The following is a 23,837-nucleotide window of genomic DNA, read 5'->3' as shown; positions in this document are numbered from 1 at the left end:
CAATGTTCGATCTGTTCATGTCATTTTTTTCCATCCAGGCATTGTTCATGATAAACAGGGTCTTTGAGGTCAAAATATGGCCCTTTTCGGTAATGTAGAAAAGGAATAGCATTAACAAATTTCTTCAACTTCTTTAAATTATGTCATGATCATCATTATTGGGGTGAGGGTTTAGGGCAAGAGGAAGTTATAAAACTTGGCTCATCGCACTCTAGCGACTCCTTGTGGCAGTCCGGGGGCCTGCAGGCTGACTCCGGTAGTCAGTTGAACAGTGTTTCCTCAAACACTGGTACAGCTGGCTTCCAGGTTAAGCGGGTGGGTGTTAAGGAGCTTTGTTTTGGAGGATGCATGACTCGACCTTCGCCTCTCCCGGGCCCGTTGGGGAGTTACAGCGATGAGACATGATCGAAAAAGAGGGTAAAATACAAATAATAAAACAAATATATTTAATAAAAAAATGTAATAAACATAAAAAAGAAATGGTTTACCCTGGCGTGACATTTTGATAACGATGCAAATCTCTCTAGGACATGGTGACTTTTATTAACAACAACTCTGTTTACCCCCAAAAAATGACATGCTAATTAGCAGCTAACGTAGCCATCATAAAGAACTACAAATGCCATGATGATCTGGATGAGACTAACAGATCGAGGCAAAGGTATGAATCTCTCTGGATTAACTATCTAATGTTAGCTAAACGTAGTAATTAATAGATTGGCTGTACTGTATGTCTTTAAATTGACAATTCTGTGAACTGTCATGTGCAAGTTTTAAATGGACACAATACCTGCTAGGGGAAGGTGTCAGCTAGAGATGACATGCAGGAGCTTGCTGGGATATGCGCGATGTCTACTTTGAAGCTAATTAGTATTCTTGAATCTGAGGGGAAACAGAGCCGAATATATTGATAAAAGTCACCTTGTCTGAGAGAGATTTGCATGGTTGTCTGAGAGAGATTTCCATGGTTATCAAAACGTCATGCCAGGGTAAGACTACCCGACACAAAGACCTTATTTTAAGTGTTTCTAAAATCCCCTGTTGGAAAAATGGATGGTAGAAAAACGACTGTAACCATATCTGTTTGACCGCTAGGTTGTATGGGTATTATGACATCTCCACTCTGGAGCTCTTTAGACGGAGCTGGACGTTTCGGAACTGTGACAAACCGGCAACCTCACCCAGCTCGGCTCGATGAGATATAGTGAATTTGCCAACACAGCCAGATGTATAACCTGTTAACAACTGACTATATTATGTGTTAATTAAATCGGACTTCATTAATATGAGTAAACCATGAATATCACCAGTTAATGAACACGATAACACTCGAGATATAACAAGTCTATAGATCACAATGACTACAATGAAATGGCTAAATGAATTCCGGACATTAAGGGTCTTCCTCACTGATGTATAATGAGAACGGGACTTCCTCCTCTCGGGATAAAGAGCAGAGGAAACAAATGAAAATAACATCGCGAGTGATTTAGGGATAATAAAAAAAAAAATGAAGCCTAAGTAATGGTAGCTCATTATTGTATTTTTGTTCTTCTTTTTTTCACCCACAATAAAAATTGCTAGTCTTTTAAAAAAAAGCTGAAAAACAGTCGGTTGGGCTGTGCCCCGTCCTTATGCTACCGGAAACGCCACCATCCCACATTGCATTGCGAATGTGTTTGCTATTAGCATTAGCATTTAACATACAGTGGCGGTAGTGTTTTTGTAGGCAGGACGTGTTGGTTTAGTGAATAATAACCTATTTTTTAAATTAATAACGACTCTTATTGTATTAGGTACAGCACACGCAAACATGGAGATCGGTACAGAGATAAGCAAGAAAATACGGGTGAGGTCATTTCGATGCTAGCTATTCGTCTTATTAGCCATCCTGTTAGCGTAGCTAACGCTAGCTAGCTCGCTAAACCCATGAGAGAATTTGTACAAATTTACAAGCAACCCAAATAAATATGCCTATTAAGGTACCCAGTACTGCAACTCACATGTTGGACGTCCATAACAGTTCTGAGGTGCAGAATAGGAGTTTTGTAAATTTGTATTTATTTAGACCTTTTGTTTAGAAGTAACGTTAGCTAACTACATACCGGTGGTAAATTGAGGATAGCTAACGTTAGTTGCGCTGTAACTCACCAAAAATGGAGTTTAACGAACACATTTTGACATTAAAGCTTGCAGAGCTGAAGCTTTGGGACACAACATCGGGAGTGTGTAGAATGGGAGTTTGAATCGGAGCTTTCTGTCCGAAAAATTAGGTTTCTAACGCACATATTCATGTTCATGTTCAGTTATGTCTAAATTTTGATATTTCAATGTCCAATATTTCAGTTTATTACTCAAACAGGGGTGGGGAATAGACATTGTTATTGTTTCTACTGCTGATTGCTGCTTTACATTTTCAACCGATACTGGTACCTAGTAGTTAAGTTGTTTTCTGGCCTAAGACTAGCAATTGACAATATATTGTTATTTTCTCCCAGGCTGCTATCAAGGGGAAGCTTCAAGAACTCGGTGCCTATGTTGGTAAGTGTGAATATTGACATCAGCTTCTGATCTGCAGCAATTAATCTGACTGCTGTTGACATTATATATAAATACAAGTATAATATTTCTATGGATCTTGACCTTCTACCAAGGGTTCTAGAATATAATACATTCTTCTGACTGTTCTCTCTCCCCCTAGACGAAGAGTTACCAGACTATATCATGGTGATGGTGGCCAACAAGAAGACTTCCCAGCAGATGTCTGATGACCTGTCCCTCTTCCTCGGCAACAATACCATCAAGTTTACTGTCTGGTACGTATGCAACCAGCTAGGCCTGGTCCCAGATATTCTAAAGTTATTGTCTCGCTGTTTGGCAGCTACAGCAAGTGTCTTGAGTTGAGAGGATTCTTTGGGTGTAACTTTGTATTTTCTATTTCAATGGTTCTAAGTATGGTGTGTTGTTGTTACAGGTTACATGGAGTCCTGGAGAAGTTGAGGTCTGTGGCAGTAGGTAAGTTCAGGTTACATGGAGTCCCGGAGAAGCTGAGGTCAGTAGCTAAGTTCTAGGGAGAACCAAAAGGAGAACCAGCTCCCTAGCTGAAAAAGTCCAAATATACTGTATTTTGACTTTTTACTAGGGTGATATACTGTATTGAAGTCTATCATCCTATGTATTTATTTAACCTTTGTTTAACCTTTATTGAGCTAGGCAAGTAGGTTAAGAACAAATTCTTATTTACAATGACGGCCAACACCGGCCAAACCCGGACGACGCAGGGCAAATTGTGCGCCGCCCTATGAGACTCCCAATCACGACCGGATGTTATACAGCCTACATTCGAACCAGGGACTGTAGTGGCGCCCCTTGCACTGAGATGCAGTGCTTTAGACCGCTGCACCACTCGGGAGCCTGCTGCGCCACTAGATTCCCACCCTAGTGGGAATTGAAAGACCTTGAGTCGTTCGATGCCAAAACAAACAACCCATAAGAGAGGATTGTAAACAGTCTTATCAAGGCTAGGAACGTCACAACACTATAGCATAAAGTAGTCTAGCTATTTGAATGTGTTGTAGAGCTGTCTTTGACAGTATTCTATCTATCTCTACCCTTGTATAGCTAAATTGACAATCTCTCTGTGTGTATCAAGAACCCGCGTCCCTGAGGCCTCAGCTGTACTCTGACACTGGCACCTCATCAGGGAAGAGTGAGTGGAAGGGGGAGGAATCAAAGGGCCTTGCGGTGTCCAGCTCACGCTCTGATAGGACAGAGGCCCGTGTGTCAAGCTCCGCCCATGAGCACAGGTAAGGTGTTGATTTTCAAACATTGATTAGATATATATTGAAAAGAAAGGCCATGCTCACTGAAATCAGCATGGTTCAAGTTGGCTTGGATCATATGAAAGACCCCTAACACATTTATTTAATTCAGAAGTTGCTCCTCAGACGAGACCTCAACACCTACATGTGGATCAATTAATTGACGTGAAGCTTCGGCATTTTATTGCAACCAAACAGGGTGAAACAGCCCAGCTCATACTCACACACACACACTAACGTCACTGTCATTCTGTCCAGAAGGGTCTCCTCAGACAAAACCTCGTCCCGCCTCACCTCCACGGTCAAGCCCCTGATGGACCCTCCCTCCTCCGAGGCCGTCATCGACATCAAGCCCGAGCTAGACGATGACCTGATCGGCGAGGACCCCGTGGACATGGGCGTCCTCCCAGGTCGCCTGCGTGGATCCACCTCCGGAGGAGGAGGAGGGCGGGCATCAGCTCAGATCTACAGGCCGCCCCAGGGCAGGTCCTCCTCGGGGACAGGCAGGTCGGCGGACGCCTATAGGTCCTCAGAGGGGTCCTCGGGGTCACACAGCAGGCAGCAGCACAGCAGCTATCACCTGGACAGTAGGAGCAGCAGAGACAGCAGGACGTACAGAGAAGGAGGCAGCAGCAGGGTGCAGATTGTTTACTAATTACCTTTATTGAGTCAAGGGTCTTGCTCCAATACAACAGAAATACATCCTTCCTCATTGTCTTGACATAATCAGAGATCAAGAAGTGATTTAGATTGGTGAAACCACCCTATTACTTTAATCATTCCAACCAATGAGATCTCTGCTTACTTCAAAAGGAAAGAAGGATGCATTTCTTAATCATTTGAAAAGGATCAATCTGTCGCCAACCATCTCTGGTCTTGTTGTCTCCAGCAGCAGCAGCAGCAGGAGGAGGCTTCGAGGAAGCGCAAAGCCCCGGTGGTGAGCTCCGTGGTGCGGGTGAACCAGGCAGCAGACGGGGGTCGAGACAGTGATGATGATGAGGAGGAGGACGATGATGAGGAAGATGAAGGATACGGGGTCAAGAACTTGTCCAGCAGAGTGTCCCTGCCTTCCAAACCAGAACGCAAGTAAGGGAACGCACACACACACACACTATCCGTCTAACTCTGTTACTCTCTCCTTTCCACATGTTCATCTACTCTGTATGTTTTGCTTCTTGTTGTGTTGAGCAGCGACTCTTGATTCCAGTTAGTTAAAGTGAACATCTTAGGACAGCAGCAGAACTGGTTTCAACATCCCTCCTTTCACATTACTGCTACATGTTGTTGGTACCCCCAGGGGGTTGTCTGTGTGATGGGACCCCCAGGGGGTTGTCTGTGTGATGGGACCCCCAGGGGGTTGTCTGTGTGATGGGACCCCCAGGGGGTTGTCTGTGTGATGGGACCCCCAGGGGGTTGTCTGTGTGTTGGGACCCCCCCCCCAGGGGGTTGTCTGTGTGTTGACCCATGTCTCGGTGTGTTTCTAGACCCTCCCTGCCCCCGGCCAAACAAGCCAACAAGAACCTGCTACTGAGGGCTATGTCTGAGGCCCAGATCTCTATCAACAAGACTGCAGCCTACCTACCTAGTACGTAACTCTCTGTCAATCTGCCTTAAAGGAAGAGCACACCTGACTATTAGAAATTACCACCTGTAATGTGTCGTCCTGTTTATCATGACACCTATTACTGACTAAACTGTCAAAGGGAACTAATTGAACCTGTGTTTCCCCCCAGTACCACAGAGACAGACGGTTCCGGTGGCACCCAGGACGCGTTCAACCACTGACGAGATGAACGCAGCCATCCAGCTGGTTCAGGAGCACCTCCACGGCCTGGTCCCCAGGGGGCAGTCTTACACCCCCTCAGAGCCTCAGCCCCCCAGGCAGCTAGGTAAGACCCCCAGACAGCTAGGTAAATCAGACTCCAAGGCCCAATCCCAAATTACCCATAATCCCTCTGTACTTGTGGAGATCTGAGAGATATGTTCAATGGCGCCGGAGGAGATGGCTGCCGTTTTACGGTCTCCTAATCAATTGTGCTATTGTGTGTTATTTGTAAATTATTTTGTACATTTTTCCGTGACTGTCATTTATGACCGAAAAAAGCTTCTAGATTACAGGACAGCGATTACTCACCTCGTACTGGACAAATATATATATTTTTTTACGAATCAGACCCGAAGGATTTACTTCCGACACATGACAAGACCCAAACTCCTGTGATTCGCATGAGAAAGAGGCGGAGATATCGGGGACGTAGGTTTTGGGGTGCCTTGTAAGGATCCGATGGCAAGTGGGTAATCTGCCATTACCATCGGTCCTATTAGCCAACGTACACTCATTGGATAACAAAATAGAGCTACCATCACAAATATCCTACCAACGGGACATTCATATCTTTAATTTCTTGTGTTTCACCGAGTCGTGGCTGAACGATGACATTAATACAGCTGGCGGGGTTTACGCTGCTTCGGCTAGATGGAACAGCTGCCTCCAGTAAGACGAGGGGTGGCGGTTCGTGTATATTTGTAAAACAACAGTTGGTTCACGAAATCTAATAGTAAGGAAGTCTCTAGGTTTTGCTCACCCGAGGTAGAGTATCTCACGATAAGCTTTAGACCACACTATTTTCCAAGAGTTTTGAATCTATATTTTTCTTCTGTATTTATACTTCTATACTGAGTACACTTTTCAAATCCACTCAGCTCTCCGTCTCGGGTTGGAGTTGGAATTGGGCCCCATGACTCCTCATTACAGAAGGAGCATGAATGTTTCAGTGTCACGTGCACTATTACAGTGAAATGCCTTTTCTTATTTTTTATTTTCTTTTTTGCAATCTCCAAATCCAACAATGACATAATCAATATTACTGCATTGTCCTGACTATGACTGTACTGGTCTCTCCCAGTAGTGCAGTCTCGGTCCCTGGCCTCTCGGCTGCAGTTAGACGTGCCAGAAGACAACATGAGAGTGCAGCACAGTGACTATTTAGGTGAGTCTGTCACATCCTAACTACAAGTCTTTATGGATCCACCAAGGCTCCAGCGAGTTCGGATCCAGAATTCGAAATGATGTCACGGGTCTGGGTCAGCTCTGATACGATCAAATAAAATGTTATTAGTGGCGTAGATGTATTTTGCAGATGAAATGCTGATGTTTCTACATAGCTCTATCAGCAGTAACGCCAAACAAAACAATACACAAAAATTCCCCAAAATAAAGACGTTTAAGAAATATCAGAACGAGCGATGTCCGAGTCTGGACTGTACTCAACTAAAATATCAAAATGTTGCCACCATATGTAAAGTGTTGGTTTCATGAGCTGAAATTAAAGATCCCAGAAATGTTCCAATACGAATTAAAAGCTTATTTCTCTCAGATGTTGTGCACAATTGGATTTTCATCCCTGTTACTGAACATTTTCTCCTTTGCCAAGATAATTCATCCCCATGACAGGTGTGACATATCAAGAAGCTGATTAAACGGCATGATCATTACACAGGTGCACCTTGTGCTGGGGGACAATAAAAGGCCACTCTAAAATATGCCGTTTTGCTTATGGTAGAGAAATAAACATTAAATTCTCTGCTAACAGCTCTTGTAGATATTCCTGCAGTCAGCATGCCAATTGCACGCTCCCTCAACTTTTTTTTAGTGGCCTTTTATTGTCAGTATTCAGGCCCCTTCACTTTTTTTCCACATTTTGTTACGTTACAGCCTAAAATGTATTAAATTGGGTTTTTTTTCCCCAAAAAAATGTTCTCCCACACAATGCCCCATAATGACAAAGCAAAAACAGATTTTTAGAAATGTTTTCAGATTTTTTAAAAACTCTGACATTTACATAAGTATTCAGACCTTTTACTTTGTTGAAGTACCTTTGGCAGCGATTACAGCCTCGTCTTCTTGGGTGTGACACTACAAGCTTGGCACACCTGTATTTTGGGAGTTTCTCCCATTCTTCTCGACAGATCCTCTCAAGCTCTGTCAGATCGGATGGGGAGTGTTGCTGCATAACTCAGACATTCAGAAACTTGTCCTGATACCACTCCTGCGTTGTCTTTGCTGTGTGCTTAGGGCATAGTCTTGTTGGAAGGTGAATCTTTGCCCTCTGGAGCAGGTTTTCATCAATGATCTCTGTACTTTGCTCCGTTCGTCTTTCCCTCAATCCTGACTAGTCTCCCAGTCCCTGCTGCTGAAAAACATCCCACAGCATGATGCTGCCACCACCACGCTTCACCGTAGGGATGGTATTGGCCAGGAGATGAGCAGTGCCTGGTTTCCTCCAGATGTGATGCTTGGCATTCAGGCCAAAGAGTTCAATCTTGGTTTCACCAGACCAGAGAATCTTGTTGCTCATGGTCTGAGTCCTTTAGTTGCCTTTTGGCAAATTCCAAGTGGGCTGTCATATGCCTTTCATTGAGGAGTGGCTTTCGTCTTGCCACTCTACCATAAAGGCCTGATTTGTGGAGTGCTGCAGAGATGGGTTTTTTTTCTGGAAGGTTCTCCTATCTTCAGAGGAACTCTGGAGCTTTGTCAGAATGACCATTGGGTTCTTGGTCACCTCCCTGACCAAGGCCCTTCTCCCCCGATTGCTCAGTTTGGCCAGGCAGCCAGCTCTAGGAAGTCTTGGTGGTTCCAAACTTCTTCCATTTAAGAATGATGGAGGCCACTGTGTTCTTGGGGACCTTCAATGCTGCAGAAATGTTTTGGTACCCTTCCCCAGATCTGTGCCTCGATACAATCCTGTCTCGGAGCTCTACGAACAATTCCTTCGACCTCATGGTTTGGTTTTTGTGCTGACTTCCACTGCCAACTGTGCAATGGAAACAGGATGCACCTGAGCCCAATATCAGTTCTCATTACATAGGGTCTGAATACTTATGTAATTAAGCTATTTCTATTTTTAGTACATTTTCAAAATAAATCTTCGCCTGTTTTCGCTTTGTCATTATGGGGTATTGTGTGTAGATTGAGGACTGTTTTGTCCAACATTGAGTGATTTAGTGCTTTTTGAAGGTGGTTCGATTATAAAATAATTCAAAAGAAATTATGGGTTTCTATACTTTAAAAAAATATATTAAATAGATTGAAATTATGACAAATTATTCTAGAGCTTTTTAATGGAAAAGCCAAAAATAGTGAACATTCATTTGCCAAAATATTCTGTGGTCTCTGTCCAGGTCCACATTGGGTAGACAAAAGGGAAAAATAATTAATTATAATAAAATATTTTTCATCCTTAAATTCTTCTCGTTTCTCCTCAGGAAGTATCAGCCAGCCAGACAACGTTCTCTCACTGTTCCCCATACTGTACTGTCTTTAGTCATCCTATTTAGATAGCATGTTTAGGCGGGCTAGCCTGGCTGACAAAATAATTTGACTAGTTCTTCAAAATATACTTTTTTTTTTTAAACTCTCCCTTTCTCTCCCCGTGTTGTGTACATTCCTCTCTCATACGGCCTGTGTGTGTATCTAACTTAAAGTAGCAGGCATAAAAGTGTATCCATCTCTGTCCGAGCTGGAAAGAACAGGCACGATTGATTAGGGTCATTGCAGTTAATTACCACGTTTCTGCACTGTCAATCAGGTTGAATATTTGCTTCATGAAAAGTACAACTACCTTCAGCCCAGCGTCCCACATAGTTCGTGATTTGATTTCTCTCACGAATGATTTGATTTCTCTCTCTAGAAAAACGGCACGTTGGGCTCACAAAAAATAACAACTAAATGAAATTCAAGTAATGTAGCTGACGTCTTGTCAATTAGTTGTTTTTAAATAACAAACAACAAAAAAACATTTACCTGCATTTTGATTAATCGCTCACCGCTACTAACACACTGGAGAGTAGGACTGTTTAACTCCTGACCAACTCCCTCACGTCTGACTTTGTGATTGAACTAACAGAATATTGGTGTCTCACATGGTCCTTGTGTAGCTCTGGAAGTGGCCGAGGGGAGTGTCCTGAAGCCGTTTGACACGCGCTCCTTCATCGTGAGGAGGCCTGAACTGGAGGAGGAGCTGGTTCCTGTCCGCAACAGACTGGGACAACTGGACAGGGTGATGATGATGATCATAACGAATTGTCTCCATTAACCCCCCCCCATGTCAGCATGGAAATACATTCAGACAGGCTGAATTCTAAGCTGGTGGGGGGCGGGAGGGGTTCTACTAGGATAACATGTGGAATTGTTTTAAGATGGTCATATGGAATTGTTTTAAGATGGCCATACCATAGATCATTTAGCTATTTGATTTATTATTTTAGGACCCCTTTTAGGTATTTAATTGTTATTTTATTTAATCAGGTAGGCCAGTTGAGAACAAGTTCTCATTTACAATTGTTTTACTTTATTGCTTGAACAATTATAGAATTTGGCCTTTACTACTATAGACCAGAGAAACGCATTGAATAACAAAACAAACAATACATCATAAGGTTTTGAAGTGTCTGTCCTGAATCTAGGACCGGGGTATTCAACTCTGACCCTGTGAGGTCCGGAGCCTGCTTCTTTTCTGTTCTACTTGATTATTAATTGCAAACACCTGGTGTCCCAGGTCTAAATCAGTCCCTGATTAGAGGGGAATCACCCACCTGGTGTCCCCAGGTCTAAATCAGGCCCTGATTTAGAGGGGGAACCACCCACCTGGTGTCCCAGGTCTAACTCAGACCCTGATTTAGAGGGGGAACCACCCACCTGGTGTCCCAGGTCTAAATCAGTCCCTGATTTAGAGGGGGAACCACCCACCTGGTGTCCCAGGTCTAACTCAGTCCCTGATTAGAGGGGAATCACCCACCTGGTGTCCCAGGTCTAAACCAGTCCCTGATTAGAGGGGAATCACACACCTGGTGTCCCAGGTCTAAATCAGTCCCTGATTAGAGGGGAATCACACACCTGGTGTCCCAGGTCTAAATCAGTCCCTGGTTAGAGGGGAATCACACACCTGGTGTCCCAGGTCTAAACCAGTCCCTGATTAGAGGGGAATCACACACCTGGTGTCCCAGGTCTAAATCAGCCTCCATTGTGAGGGTCGTAGAGCAAAATGGAGAACACCCTCGTGTTCGTGAGTCATCTTTCCACAGAGGGGCCATATTAGTTTGTTGATCAAAGTGTTTTTGTGAGACCTAGGCAGATGGATTGAGACATGAAGATACACGTAACCCCTCTGTTGTGATCTCATAGAGAGTAAACGACTGTATTTTTAAAAGTCATTGAGTATAACACAATTCAACCTGAATATCTTATTTTCCGTTGTGATCCTGTTAGGTGCCTATGACGAGTAGGCTGGGGTTAGAGGAGATGCCGTCTCCTATGAGGAGTGGACTGGAGGAAGTGGCACCTCCTATGAGGAGTAGACTGGAACTGGAGGAAGTGGCACCTCCTATGAGGAGCAGACGGGAGGAGACCACCGTGCCTATGAGGAGCAGGCTGGGAGCCATGGTCAAGGAGGAGATCCAGCCAGCTACACCACGCATGGTGCAGCCAGCCAGGTATATCATAGTGACTACCCTCTTTGTGACTCATAGTGGCTGCCCTCTTCGTGACTCGAAGTGGGCTGCCCTCTTCGTGACTCGTAGTGGGCTGCCCTCTTCGTGACTCGTAGTGGGCTGCCCTCTTCGTGACTCGTAGTGGGCTGCCCTCTTCGTGACTCGTAGTGGGCTGCCCTCTTCGTGACTCGTAGTGGGCTGCCCTCTTCGTGACTCGTAGTGGGCTGCCCTCTTAGTGACTCGTAGTGGGCTGCCCTCTTCGTCACTCGTAGTGGGCTGCCCTCTTCGTCACTCGTAGTGGGCTGCCCTCTTCGTCACTCGTAGTGGGCTGCCCTCTTCGTCACTCGTAGTGGGCTGCCCTCTTCGTCACTCGTAGTGGGCTGCCCTCTTCGTCACTCGTAGTGGGCTGCCCTCTTCGTCACTCGTAGTGGGCTGCCCTCTTCGTCACTCGTAGTGGGCTGCCCTCTTAGTGACTCGTAGTGGGCTGCCCTCTTAGTGACTCGTAGTGGGCTGCCCTCTTAGTGACTCGTAGTGGGCTGCCCTCTTAGTGACTCGTAGTGGGCTGCCCTCTTCGTGACTCGTAGTGGGCTGCCCTCTTCGTGACTCGTAGTGGGCTGCCCTCTTCGTCACTCGTAGTGGGCTGCCCTCTACGTCACTCGTAGTGGGCTGCCCTCTTCGTGACTCGTAGTGGGCTGCCCTCTTAGTGACTCGTAGTGGGCTGCCCTCTTAGTGACTCGTAGTGGGCTGCCCTCTTCGTGACTCGTAGTGTGCTGCCCTCTTAGTGACTCGTAGTGGGCTGCCCTCTTCGTGACTCGTAGTGGGCTGCCCTCTTAGTGACTCGTAGTGGGCTGCCCTCTTCGTGACTCGTAGTGGGCTGCCCTCTTCGTGACTCGTAGTGTGCTGCCCTCTTCGTGACTCGTAGTGGGCTGCCCTCTACGTCACTCGTAGTGGGCTGCCCTCTACGTCACTCGTAGTGGGCTGCCCTCTTCGTGACTCGTAGTGGGCTGCCCTCTTCGTGACTCGTAGTGGGCTGCCCTCTTCGTGACTCGTAGTGGGCTGCCCTCTTCGTGACTCGTAGTGGGCTGCCCTCTTCGTGACTCGTAGTGGGCTGCCCTCTTCGTGACTCGTAGTGGGCTGCCCTCTTCGTGACTCGTAGTGGGCTGCCCTCTTCGTGACTCGTAGTGGGCTGCCCTCTTCGTGACTCGTAGTGGGCTGCCCTCTTCGTGACTCGTAGTGGGCTGCCCTCTTCGTGACTCGTAGTGGGCTGCCCTCTTCGTGACTCGTAGTGGGCTGCCCTCTTAGTGACTCGTAGTGGGCTGCCCTCTTAGTGACTCGTAGTGGGCTGCCCTCTTCGTGACTCGTAGTGGGCTGCCCTCTTCGTGACTCGTAGTGGGCTGCCCTCTTCGTGACTCGTAGTGGGCTGCCCTCTTCGTGACTCGTAGTGGGCTGCCCTCTTCGTGACTCGTAGTGGGCTGCCCTCTTCGTGACTCGTAGTGGGCTGCCCTCTTCGTGACTCGTAGTGGGCTGCCCTCTTCGTGACTCGTAGTGGGCTGCCCTCTTCGTGACTCGTAGTGGGCTGCCCTCTTCGTGACTCGTAGTGGGCTGGCTCAGATATTTTCTTTATACGTTGTTGTTGCAGCATGGCTCACTGAAAACAAGCTAAGTAAACAAAACTGTCATAATGCTTTTCTGTCTGTCTGTACCTCCCTCTCTCCTCTGCCTTCCTCCCTCCCTCTCTCCTCTGCCTCCCTCCTAGCAGTGAGAAGGCTGAAGCCGCGGGGTCAGCCAGTCCTAAGTTCATTGTGACCCTGGATGGGGTTCCTAGCCCCCTGGGTAACCTAGGAGACTGTGACATGGAAGCGGATGACAGTTATCCTAAACCAGCCAAGACCACCATGCCTGACCCCTCCATCCACCTCGGAACAAAACCCAAACTCAGCATCCACCACAGACTGCAGGGGGAACCACAATACCCTGATGGTAAAGGGATTTAATTATTCATTTATTTATTGGCAAAATTGTTATAAATAAAATAAATTATTTTTGCTTCTATAATTTAGTATTAGGGTGTTTATATTTTATTTACCTTTTATTTAACTAGGCAAGTCAGTTAAGAACAAATTCTTATTTTCAGTGCCTTGTTCAGGGGCAGAACGACCTTGTCAGCTCGGGGATTTGAACTTGCAACCTTCCGGTGACTAGTCCAACGCTCTTAACCACTAGGCTACGCTGCCGCCCCTCCACTCTAACCACTAGGCTACGCTGCCGCCCCTCCACTCTAACCACTAGGCTACCCTGCCGCCCCTCCACTCTAACCACTAGGCTACCCTGCCGCCCCTCCACTCTAACCACTAGGCTACCCTGCCGCCCCTCCACTCTAACCACTAGGCTACCCTGCCGCCCCTCCACTCTAACCACTAGGCTACCCTGCCGCCCCTCCACTCTAACCACTAGGCTACGCTGCCGCCCCTCCACTCTAACCACTAGGCTACGCTGCCGCCCCTCCACTCTAACCACTAGGCTACGCTGCCGCCCCGGGTGTGAGCCTTGACACTCGGGTATTACAATTGTGAAGGCTTTTTCAATGGTTAAGCACTTCCACTTGTCATTATTACTAGTGACTGATCATAACAGCTGTGGCTACCACACCAGATGTTGTTCTGATTGGCTGTCTCTGTATAACAGCTGAGGCTACCACACCAGATGTTGTTCTGATTGGCTGTCTCTGTATAACAGCTGAGGCTACCACACCAGATGTTGTTCTGATTGGCTGTCTCTGTATAACAGCTGAGGCTACCACACCAGATGTTGTTCTGATTGGCTGTCTCTGTATAACAGCTGAGGCTACCACACCATATGTTGTTCTGATTGGCTGTCTCTGTATAACAGCTGAGGCTACCACACCAGATGTTGTTCTGATTGGCTGTCTCTGTATAACAGCTGTGGCTACCACACCAGATGTTGTTCTGATTGGCTGTCTCTGTATAACAGCTGAGGCTACCACACCAGATGTTGTTCTGTTTGGCTGTCTCTGTATAACAGCTGAGGCTACCACACCAGATGTTGTTCTGATTGGCTGTCTCTGTATAACAGCTGAGGCTACCACACCATATGTTGTTCTGATTGGCTGTCTCTGTATAACAGCTGAGGCTACCACACCAGATGTTGTTCTGATTGGCTGTCTCTGTATAACAGCTGAGGCTACCACACTGACATTTTCTGTCAACTACACTACAGCTCCTCTAGGGTTTCAACGTTGTCTTAAGTGACCAGTTTTCTGGGCTAGTCTGTGACCTGACTGGGGATGTTCACCGGTCACTACTGTCAATGTCAGCGACCAAACTACAAGAAATCTGTATTTTTTTTCAATGGAAAGAGATTCTGGTGAGGTAAGGAGACTTTAGGCTGACCAAGGTTCTCACTAAACAGCTTAAACAGTGCTGGATAAGGTACGAGTCAATGTTTTGTTTGGTATGCTTTTTGTAAGAAACATCGACCTAGCTCTCTGGGTATCTTTCTACAGAGTGGTTTCTGGTCTGGAAAGCCGGCCCTCATCTAAACTCTGTCATCATGTCGTTCCTCGGTTTCAGAGTTAGGAATGGAGACTGAGGAGGAGGAGGAGGCGGGTCCTGTGAAGAGACAGAAGGTTCTGGAGAGGTGTAAGTTCTGGCCCGTCTGTAAGAGTGGAGATGAGTGCGTTTACCACCACCCTACCACTCAGTGCAAGTAAGAACAGCCTGACCCAGATGGTTTACCCTTTGAATAAAGACCGATAGGCACTCCGTGAATTGAAAATCAAAACAATGTCTGCATTTTAGTCTGTTTTGTGGAATTGTGGGGTTTTAAACCCTAAAACTACATACATTTATTTGGATTTGGATTAGCTTGACTAATCTGTTGTTCCCTCCTCCGTCCCCCTCTCTCTTGTGTCTAGAACTTTCCCCAGCTGTAAGTTTGGGGACAAATGCCTGTTCGTCCATCCCAACTGTAAGTTTGACGGCAAGTGTTCCAAACCAGATTGTCCCTTCACTCACGTCAGCCGCAGAGGACCTGCCCCCTACACCCCTCCAGTCAGACCAGGTACAGACACACCCCCTTTAAGCCCCTCCCCCTTGTGCTGCATTCATGACATGTGGGGGAAACTCAGAAAACAGTACGTGTGAACTGGAAGCAACGAAGTCGTGTGCATTCACGCGCTTTGAACCGATTTGAACGCCGATCGCTAATGGCGAACCAGCTGGGTCAATCATAAACTCAAAGTACAGCTGTCATACTCCTATTCAAATTATAGTGTTAAAGAAAAACAACATATATTTTTACGAGATGTTATGAGCGCAGCATTAGATTAGGATGTTTTGTATATATGTTGGTTATTAAATGTGTAAATATTATCAGTTGAGATGTTACCTTTTTTTATTTGATGTCTTCTACCTTTGTCTGTATCTAACAGCAGTGTTTTAACGGGCGTTAGTTTAATTACAGTGCCTCCAGACCAGCAGTGTTTTAATGGGCGTTAGTTTAATTACAGTGCCTCCAGACCAGCAGTGTTTTAATGGGCGTTAGTTTAATTACAGTGCCTCCAGACCAGCAGTGTTTTAATGGGCGTTAGTTTAATTACAGTGCCTCCAGACCAGCAGTGTTTTAACGGGCGTTGGTTTAATTACAGTGTCTCCAGACCAGCAGTGTTTTAACGGGTGTTGGTTTAATTACAGTGTCTCCAGACCAGCAGTGTTTTAATGGGCGTTGGTTTAATTACAGTGTCTCCAGACCAGCAGTGTTTTAACGGGCGTTAGTTTAATTACAGTGCCTCCAGACCAGCAGTGTTTTAACGGGCGTTGGTTTAATTACAGTGCCTCCAGACCAGCAGTGTTTTAATGGCCGTTAGTTTAATTAGTGTCTCCAGACCAGCAGTGTTTTAACGGGCGTTAGTTTAATTAGTGTTTCCAGTCCAGACCAGCAGTGTTTTAACGGGTGTTAGTTTAATTACAGTGCCTCCAGACCAGCAGTGTTTTAACGGGTGTTGGTTTAATTACAGTGCCTCCAGACCAGCAGTGTTTTAATGGGCGTTAGTTTAATTACAGTGCCTCCAGACCCGCGGTGTTTTAATAACGGGTTGTTGGTTTAATTAGTGTCTCCAGTCCAGACCAGCAGTGTTAGTTTAATTAGTGTCTCCAGACCAGCAGTGTTTTAACGGGCGTTAGTTTAATTAGTGTCTCCAAACCAGCAGTGTTTTAATGGGCGTTAGTTTAATTAGTGTTTCCAGTCCAGACCAGCAGTGTTTTAACGGGTGTTGGTTTAATTACAGTGCCTCCAGACCAGCAGTGTTTTAATGGGCGTTAGTTTAATTAGTGTCTCCAGACCAGACCAGCAGTGTTTTAACGGGTGTTAGTTTAATTACAGTGCCTCCAGACCCGCGGTGTTTTAATAACGGGTTGTTGGTTTAATTAGTGTCTCCAGTCCAGACCAGCAGTGTTTTAACGGGTGTTAGTTTAATTAGTGTCTCCAGACCAGCAGTGTTAGTTTAATTAGTGTCTCCAGACCAGCAGTGTTTTAATGGGCGTTGGTTTAATTAGTGCCTCCAGACAGCAGTGTTTTAATGGGCGTTAGTTTAATTACAGTGCCTCCAGACCAGCAGTGTTTTAACGAGCGTTAGTTTAATTAGTGTCTCCAAACCAGCAGTGTTTTAATGGCCGTTGGTTTAATTACAGTGCCTCCAGACCAACAGTGTTTTAATGGGCGTTAGTTTAATTAGTGTCTCCAGACCAGCAGCGTTAGTTTAATTAGTGTCTCCAGACCAGCAGTGTTTTAATGGGCGTTGGTTTAATTGCAGTGCCTCCAGACAGCAGTGTTTTAATGGCCGTTGGTTTAATTACAGTGCCTCTAGACCAACAGTGTTTTAATGGGCGTTAGTTTAATTAGTGTCTCCAGACCAGCAGCGTTAGTTTAATTAGTGTCTCCAGACCAGCAGTGTTTTAATGGGCGTTGGTTTAATTGCAATGCCTCCAGACAGCAGTGTTTTAATGGGCGTTGGTTTAATTACAGTGCCTCCAGACCAACAGTGTTTTAATGGGCGTTAGTTTAATTAGTGTCTCCAGACCAGCAGTGTTTTAATGGGCGTTGGTTTAATTACAGTGCCTCCAGACAGCAGTGTTTTAATGGCCGTTGGTTTAATTACAGTGCCTCCAGACCAACAGTGTTTTAATGGGCGTTAGTTTAATTAGTGTCTCCAGACCAGCAGCGTTAGTTTAATTAGTGTCTCCAAACCAGCAGTGTTAGTTTAATTAGTGTCTCCAGACCAGCAGTGTTAGTTTAATTAGTGTCTCCAAACCAGCAGTGTTAGTTTAATTAGTGTCTCCAGACCAGCAGCGTTTTAATGGGTTGTTGGTTTAATTACAGTGCCTCCAGTCCAGACCAGCAGTGTTTTAATGGGTTGTTGGTTTAATTACAGTGCCTCCAGTCCAGACCAGCAGTGTTTTAACGGGCGTTAGTTTAATTAGTGTCTCCAAACCAGCAGTGTTAGTTTAATTAGTGTCTCCAGACCAGCAGTGTTTTAATGGGCGTTAGTTTAATTAGTGTCTCCAGACCAGCAGTGTTTTAACGGGTGTTAGTTTAATTAGTGTCTCCAAACCAGCAGTGTTTTAATGGGCGTTAGTTTAATTAGTGTCTCCAAACCAGCAGTGTTAGTTTAATTAGTGTCTCCAGACCAGCAGTGTTAGTTTAATTAGTGTCTCCAGACCAGCAGTGTTAGTTTAATTAGTGTCTCCAGACCAGCAGTGTTAGTTTAATTAGTGTCTCCAAACCAGCAGTGTTAGTTTAATTAGTGTCTCCAGACCAGCAGCGTTTTAATGGGTTGTTGGTTTAATTACAGTGCCTCCAGTCCAGACCAGCAGTGTTTTAATGGATTGTTGGTTTAATTACAGTGCCTCCAGACCAGACCAGCAGTGTTAGTTTAATTACAGTGCCTCCAGACCAGCAGTGTTTTAATGGGTTGTTGGTTTAATTACAGTGCCTCCAGTCCAGACCAGCAGTGTTTTAATGGGTTGTTGGTTTAATTACAGTGCCTCCAGTCCAGACCAGCAGTGTTTTAATGGGTTGTTGGTTTAATTACAGTGCCTCCAGTCCAGACCAGCAGTGTTTTAATGGGTTGTTGGTTTAATTACAGTGCCTCCAGTCCAGACCAGCAGTGTTTTAATGGGTTGTTGGTTTAATTACAGTGCCTCCAGTCCAGACCAGCAGCGTTTGCCGTTTCTTCCCAGAGTGTAAGAAGATGGACTGTCTCTTCTACCACCCCAAGGTCAGAACAATACTCTACAACCATGAGGTTGAAAGGAGTTTGTCCTCCAATACCTGTTTTGAGCTGTCTGTTATACAATCTTTCATTAGACACTAGTAAGGAAATAAGGAATGTCTTGAGTGCTGATCAAAATGTTGCTGTATCAACTTCAAGATGATGTTTCTTGACTGGTTTCTTGTCTCCTGTCAGCCTTGTCGGTTTGGAGCCCAGTGTAAACGTACTGGTTGCACCTTCTACCACCCCACTGCCTCGGTCCCTCCCAGACACGCCCTCAAGTGGACCAAGGCCCAGAGCAGGTAACCAGGCATTACCTACCCAGAACAGTTAACCAGACATTACCTACCCAGTATTACATACCCAGAGCAGGTAACCAAGCATTACATACCCAGAGTAGGTAACCAAGCATTACATACCCAGAGCAGGTAACCAAGCATTACATACCCAGAGCAGGTAACCAAGCATTACATACCCAGAACAGGTAACCAAGCATTACATACCCAGTATTACCTACCCAGAGCAGGTAACCAGGCATTACATACCCAGAACAGGTAACCAAGCATTACATACCTAGTATTACCTACCCAAAACAGGTAACCAAGCATTACATACCTAGTATTACCTACCCAGAACAGGTAACCAGGCTTTACATACCTAGTATTACCTACCCAGAACAGGTAACCAAGCATTACATACCTAGTATTACCTACCCAGAACAGGTCACCAAGCATTACATACCTAGTATTACCTACCCAGAACAAGTAACCAGGCATTACATACCTAGTATTACCTACCCAGAACAGGTAACCAAGCATTACATACCTAGTATTACCTACCTAGAACAAACTCTACATACTTAACGTTACCTCTCATAACTTCTGTGGCGTGTTTTTAAAAGTTCGAACACGTTTCATCATTCATTTGTTATGCAACATCTTTTACTGGTACTTCGAGTCCGAGTAACTTTCATGAGACGCCATTTTCAATCTCCGTTTGTCAAACTGTGTCCTATTTGGTCCTTAATGCTCTTCTTTATTTCCCTTGTAATCTTCCTAGCTAGACGACAAGAGTACCTGAGACTGACCGAGTCAAGATGATGTGAAGCTATAGAACAGGGTTCTCCAACTGGTGGCCCACGGGCTGAATTTGGCCCGCAAGTGATTTTATTTGCCCCCCCCCCCCCCCCCCCAAGTTTTCTGAGCAAAATAAAGTGTTTATTGTTGGACATAAGACTGTAAAAACACCAGCATTTCAGCTTCAAGTGATTTTTTTTAAACTTTGGGTATGTGTTCCAGACTATTCCAATGCATAATGGAGAGATTTGATTGTAAGTAAAGTTCGAAGTAATTGTTTTAGTCAAACATATTCATTTGGGCTTCTTGCTGTCAATTTGCAGTCTACAATTGTTTTTATGTTCCGACCCCCTGAACATTTTTTTTTTTTTTAGGAAAATAAATTTGCCCCGTGGCTGAATCTTGTTGATTCCTGTTGTAGAAGATGTGGTTATACTGTTTTAGTTATTGTTTTATTCTCTTTACGGTTTAATTATCAACGATCTTGGTCGGTCCTTTATTTCATTTTTATTTCATTTTGTGAAACTGACATTTAGTTTTTGATAATGTTGAAAGTATATTAAAATACTCCATGTCAAATTTGCTGGTCTGTGTATTTTCATAACCTCGTCCCCAGGCTCAGTTGAGGGAGAGACCGATCATTACGTTGCTGGACTGACTGGGTGCCACCGCTTAGAACTGTCTGGACCTGCTGTTTCCACACTGAACATCAACCAAATGTATTTTAGGAAGCCCTTTCTACTTCAGCAGATGATGTCACCAAGGGCTTATACAGAAATCCAGTCTAAAAACCCCCAAAGAGCAAACAATGCAGATGTAGAAGCAATGTGGCTAGGAAAAACTCCCTAGAAAGGCAGGAACCTAAGGAAGAAACCTAGAGAGGAACCAGGCTCTGACGAGATCGTCTGATGAGGGGTGGGCGCTGAGGAGCCCGGTTCCCCGATGGGTGGGCGCTGAGGAGCCCGGTTCCCCAGTGGGTGGGCGTTGAGGAGCCCGGTTCCCCAGTGGGTGGGCGCTGAGGAGCCCGGTTCCACAGTGGGTGGGCGCTGAGGAGCCCGGTTCCCCAGTGGGTGGGCGCTGAGGAGCCCGGTTCCCCAGTGGGTGGGCGCTGAGGAGCCCGGTTCCCCAGTGGGTGGGCGCTGAGGAGCCCGGTTCCCCAGTGGGTGGGCGCTGAGGAGCCCGGCTGCCCAATGGGTGGGCGCTGAGGAGCCCGGTTCCCCAATGGGTGGGCCTTGGCTGCACCTCTGCCCAGTCATGTGAAATCCATAGATTAGGTCCTAATGAATTTACTTCAATTGACTGATTTCCTTCTATGAACTGTAACTCAGTAAAAATCATTGTTGTATTTGTATTTTTGTGTGTGTACGTACATATCCACACACACACACACACGTATGTGTACACCTCTTCAAATTACTGGATTTGACTCACAGAGCGGGACCACTGAGTGCTGAAGTGAGTTTTGTGTAAAAAATCGTCTGTCCTCGGTTGCAACACTCCTTACTGAGTTCCAAACTGCCTCTGGAAGCAAGGTCAGCACAAGAACTGTTCGTCGGGAGCTTCATGAAATGGGTTTCCATGGCCAAGCAGCCGCACAGAAGCCAAAGATCACCGTGCGTAATGCCAAGCGTCCGTTGGAGTGGCGTACAGATCGCCGCCATTGGACTCTGGCGTGATGGATCACGCTTCACCGTCTGGCAGTGCGACGGACTAATCTGGGTTTGTTGGATGCCAGGAGAACGTTACCTGCCCCAATGCATAGTGCCAACTATAAAGTTTGGTGGAGTAGGAATCGTAGTCTGGGGCTGTTTTTCATGATTTGGGTTAGGTCCCTTAGTTCCAGTGAAGAAAAATCTTAACCCTAAGGGCAATACAATGACATTCTAGACGATTCTGTGCTTCCAACTTTGTGGCAACAGTTCGGGGAAGGCCCTTTCCTGTTTCAGCATGACAATGCCCCTGTGCACAAAGCGAGGTCCATACAGAAATGGTTTGTTGAGATCGGTGTGGAAAAACTTGACTGGCCTGCTCAGAGCCCTGACCTCAACCTCGTCGGGCAACATTGGGACGAATTGGAACGCCGACTGCGAGCCAGGCCTAATCGCCCAACATTAGTGCCCGACCTCACTAATGCTCTCGTGGCTGAATGGATGCAAATCCCTCCCAGAAGAGGGAATACGGCTGTTGTAGCAGCAAAAATGGGACACCAACTCCAAATTGATGCCCATGATTGTGGAATGAGATGTTGGACGAGCAGGTGTCCACATACTTTTGGTAATGTAGTGTAGCTCAGATTGCCACTCTAAGCTATTGTACACCATCCATAATATGGAAACCATTACTATGGAAACCAATAATATGGAAATCGTTACTATGGAAAGCAATAATATGGAAATCATTCATAAGGAAACCATTACTATGGAAACCAATAATATGGAAATCGTTACTATGGAAACCAATAATATGGAAATCATGTCCTTTTGAGGATCACTTAGTGTAAGAAACCAGTTCACACCAAGTAAAACGTACATCATTTATCATCTTTGTCCTTCAATAAAAATGAATGAACTGTTACAAGACACAAGACTTAGCACCAGAGTTTCTCTTTCTTTCTTTTTGCTCTCAGAGGACCATGCCTCAGGACTACCTGGCCTGAGGACTCCTTGCTGTTCCCAGTCCACCTGGTCGTGCTGCTGCTCCAGTTTCAACTGTTCTGCCTGCGGCTATGAAACCCTGACCTGTTCACCGGACGTGCTACCTTGTCATCTATGAACATTTGAACATCTTGGCCACGTTCTGTTATAGGACTGGCCACCCCTCATAGCCTGGTTCCTCTCTAGGTTTCTTCCTAGCCACCGTGCTTCTACATCTGCATTGCTTGCTGTTTGGGGTTTTAGGCTGGGTTTCTGTATAAGCACTTTGTGACATCGGCTGATGTAAAAAGGGCTTTATAAAATACATTTGATTGAGTTTACTGAGACAAAAGTTCATTAAGATTTTTTTTTATAGTTATACAATACATTTACGTCATTTAGCAGACGCTCTTATCCCGAGCAACTTATTACAGTTAGTGGATTCACCTTACGGTAGCTCGGACAACCACATAGATACCACGGTCATAGTAAGTATATTTTGAACAATAAAGTAATTATTTGTAAAGTCAGTGCTAATAGGAAAAGACAAGTGCGAGTGTTAGTACTTTATTTTATTACGTATATAGATGTACCTTACTAAAGGTACGCCCACAACAACTGGGCAGGATTTCAACACGGAAGACAAGCAAAATTTGAACACCACTGCAATATCGTATGCCACCGCAACAGGTCGCTGTTGACCACACTAGACGCCGTGTGACGCGTGGGTTGACGTCACGAATTTAACTTGAAATGCCCTAAAAATCCTCTGTTCTCTCGCCGGGCGCAGTGGCGTGCGCCTGTAATCCAAGTTGCTGGGAGGCTTAGGCTGGCGGATCGTTTGAGCTCAGGAGTTCTGAGCTCCAGTGGACTATGCCGATCGGGTGTCCGCACTAAGTTCGGTATCGATATGGTGCTCCTGGGGGAGCCCGGGACCACCAGGTCGTCTAAGGAGGGGTGCACCGGCCCAGGTCGGAAACGGAGCAGGCCAAAGCCCCCGTGCCGCTCAGTAGTGGGATCGCGCCTGTGAATAGACGCTGTAGTGCAGCCTGAGCAATACAGCGGGACCCAGTCTTTTTGAGCTTTTTTTTTCCGTCCAAACATCTTTATGAATCTTTACGACACATTTGTACACTTGTATCGTGAAGAAACAGAGCAGACGTCAATGTATAATATCAATTGAAAGTAAATGGAAACAACGTTGATTTAACCAGTGTGTGACAACAATTTGTAGCGATAATGTTAATTTATTAGCTTCACTTTCGCCCGTTTCTCTGATTTAGCCACGATGTGACAAACACCTCCTGCTGGTGCTCCGGCGTAACTACAACTATCTTTCTGAATACTTCATCGAGAGTTCCAGTAGTGGGCGCTGTTCTGGCTTCATACTGGTAAGCAAAATCATTGTAAAGAAGTTATTTTCTTCTTTGGAATAACAAAAATAAATTATATTAAATTCTATTAAAATTACAATGAAGTATGGAAACAAAAAGTTCTGAAACTTGCAGCAAATCATATTATAAAATCATTG

At 45.5% G+C, this 23,837-nt stretch overlaps 1 protein-coding gene across 15 annotated transcripts in view; it reads left to right on the top strand.

Moving 5' to 3' along the window:
• The first annotated feature begins 1,639 nt into the window (after window positions 1-1,639).
• The window catches only part of LOC139407428 (zinc finger CCCH-type containing 14), a 34,316-nt gene continuing 12,118 nt past the window's right edge, over window positions 1,640-23,837 (top strand). Inside the window, exons 1-18 of one of the 15 annotated variants that reach the window (XM_071151213.1) lie at window positions 1,640-1,849; window positions 2,499-2,541; window positions 2,702-2,816; window positions 2,975-3,015; window positions 3,653-3,806; window positions 4,083-4,458; window positions 4,717-4,907; window positions 5,306-5,406; window positions 5,555-5,710; window positions 6,731-6,811; window positions 9,759-9,880; window positions 11,089-11,312; window positions 13,066-13,289; window positions 14,900-15,035; window positions 15,244-15,389; window positions 18,524-18,603; window positions 18,793-18,899; window positions 19,657-20,252. In XM_071151213.1, the coding sequence (XP_071007314.1) occupies window positions 1,814-1,849; window positions 2,499-2,541; window positions 2,702-2,816; window positions 2,975-3,015; window positions 3,653-3,806; window positions 4,083-4,458; window positions 4,717-4,907; window positions 5,306-5,406; window positions 5,555-5,710; window positions 6,731-6,811; window positions 9,759-9,880; window positions 11,089-11,312; window positions 13,066-13,289; window positions 14,900-15,035; window positions 15,244-15,389; window positions 18,524-18,603; window positions 18,793-18,899; window positions 19,657-19,660 (2,337 nt within the window). In that variant the 5' untranslated portion in view covers window positions 1,640-1,813 and the 3' untranslated portion in view covers window positions 19,661-20,252. Of the gene's footprint in view, window positions 1,850-2,498; window positions 2,542-2,701; window positions 2,817-2,974; window positions 3,016-3,652; window positions 3,807-4,079; window positions 4,459-4,713; window positions 4,908-5,305; window positions 5,407-5,554; window positions 5,711-6,727; window positions 6,812-9,758; window positions 9,881-11,088; window positions 11,313-13,065; window positions 13,290-14,899; window positions 15,036-15,243; window positions 15,390-18,523; window positions 18,604-18,792; window positions 18,900-19,656; window positions 20,253-23,837 lie in introns of those variants that run through there. The other 14 variants (XM_071151205.1, XM_071151199.1, XR_011634103.1 and 11 more) reach the window with 14 other exon arrangements.

Source organism: Oncorhynchus clarkii, chromosome 4 (genome assembly GCF_045791955.1).
Source record: "Oncorhynchus clarkii lewisi isolate Uvic-CL-2024 chromosome 4, UVic_Ocla_1.0, whole genome shotgun sequence".
NCBI lineage: Eukaryota > Metazoa > Chordata > Actinopteri > Salmoniformes > Salmonidae > Oncorhynchus > Oncorhynchus clarkii.
Note: the sequence above shows the minus strand (reverse complement) of the source record. Positions and strands in the feature narration are given on the sequence as shown.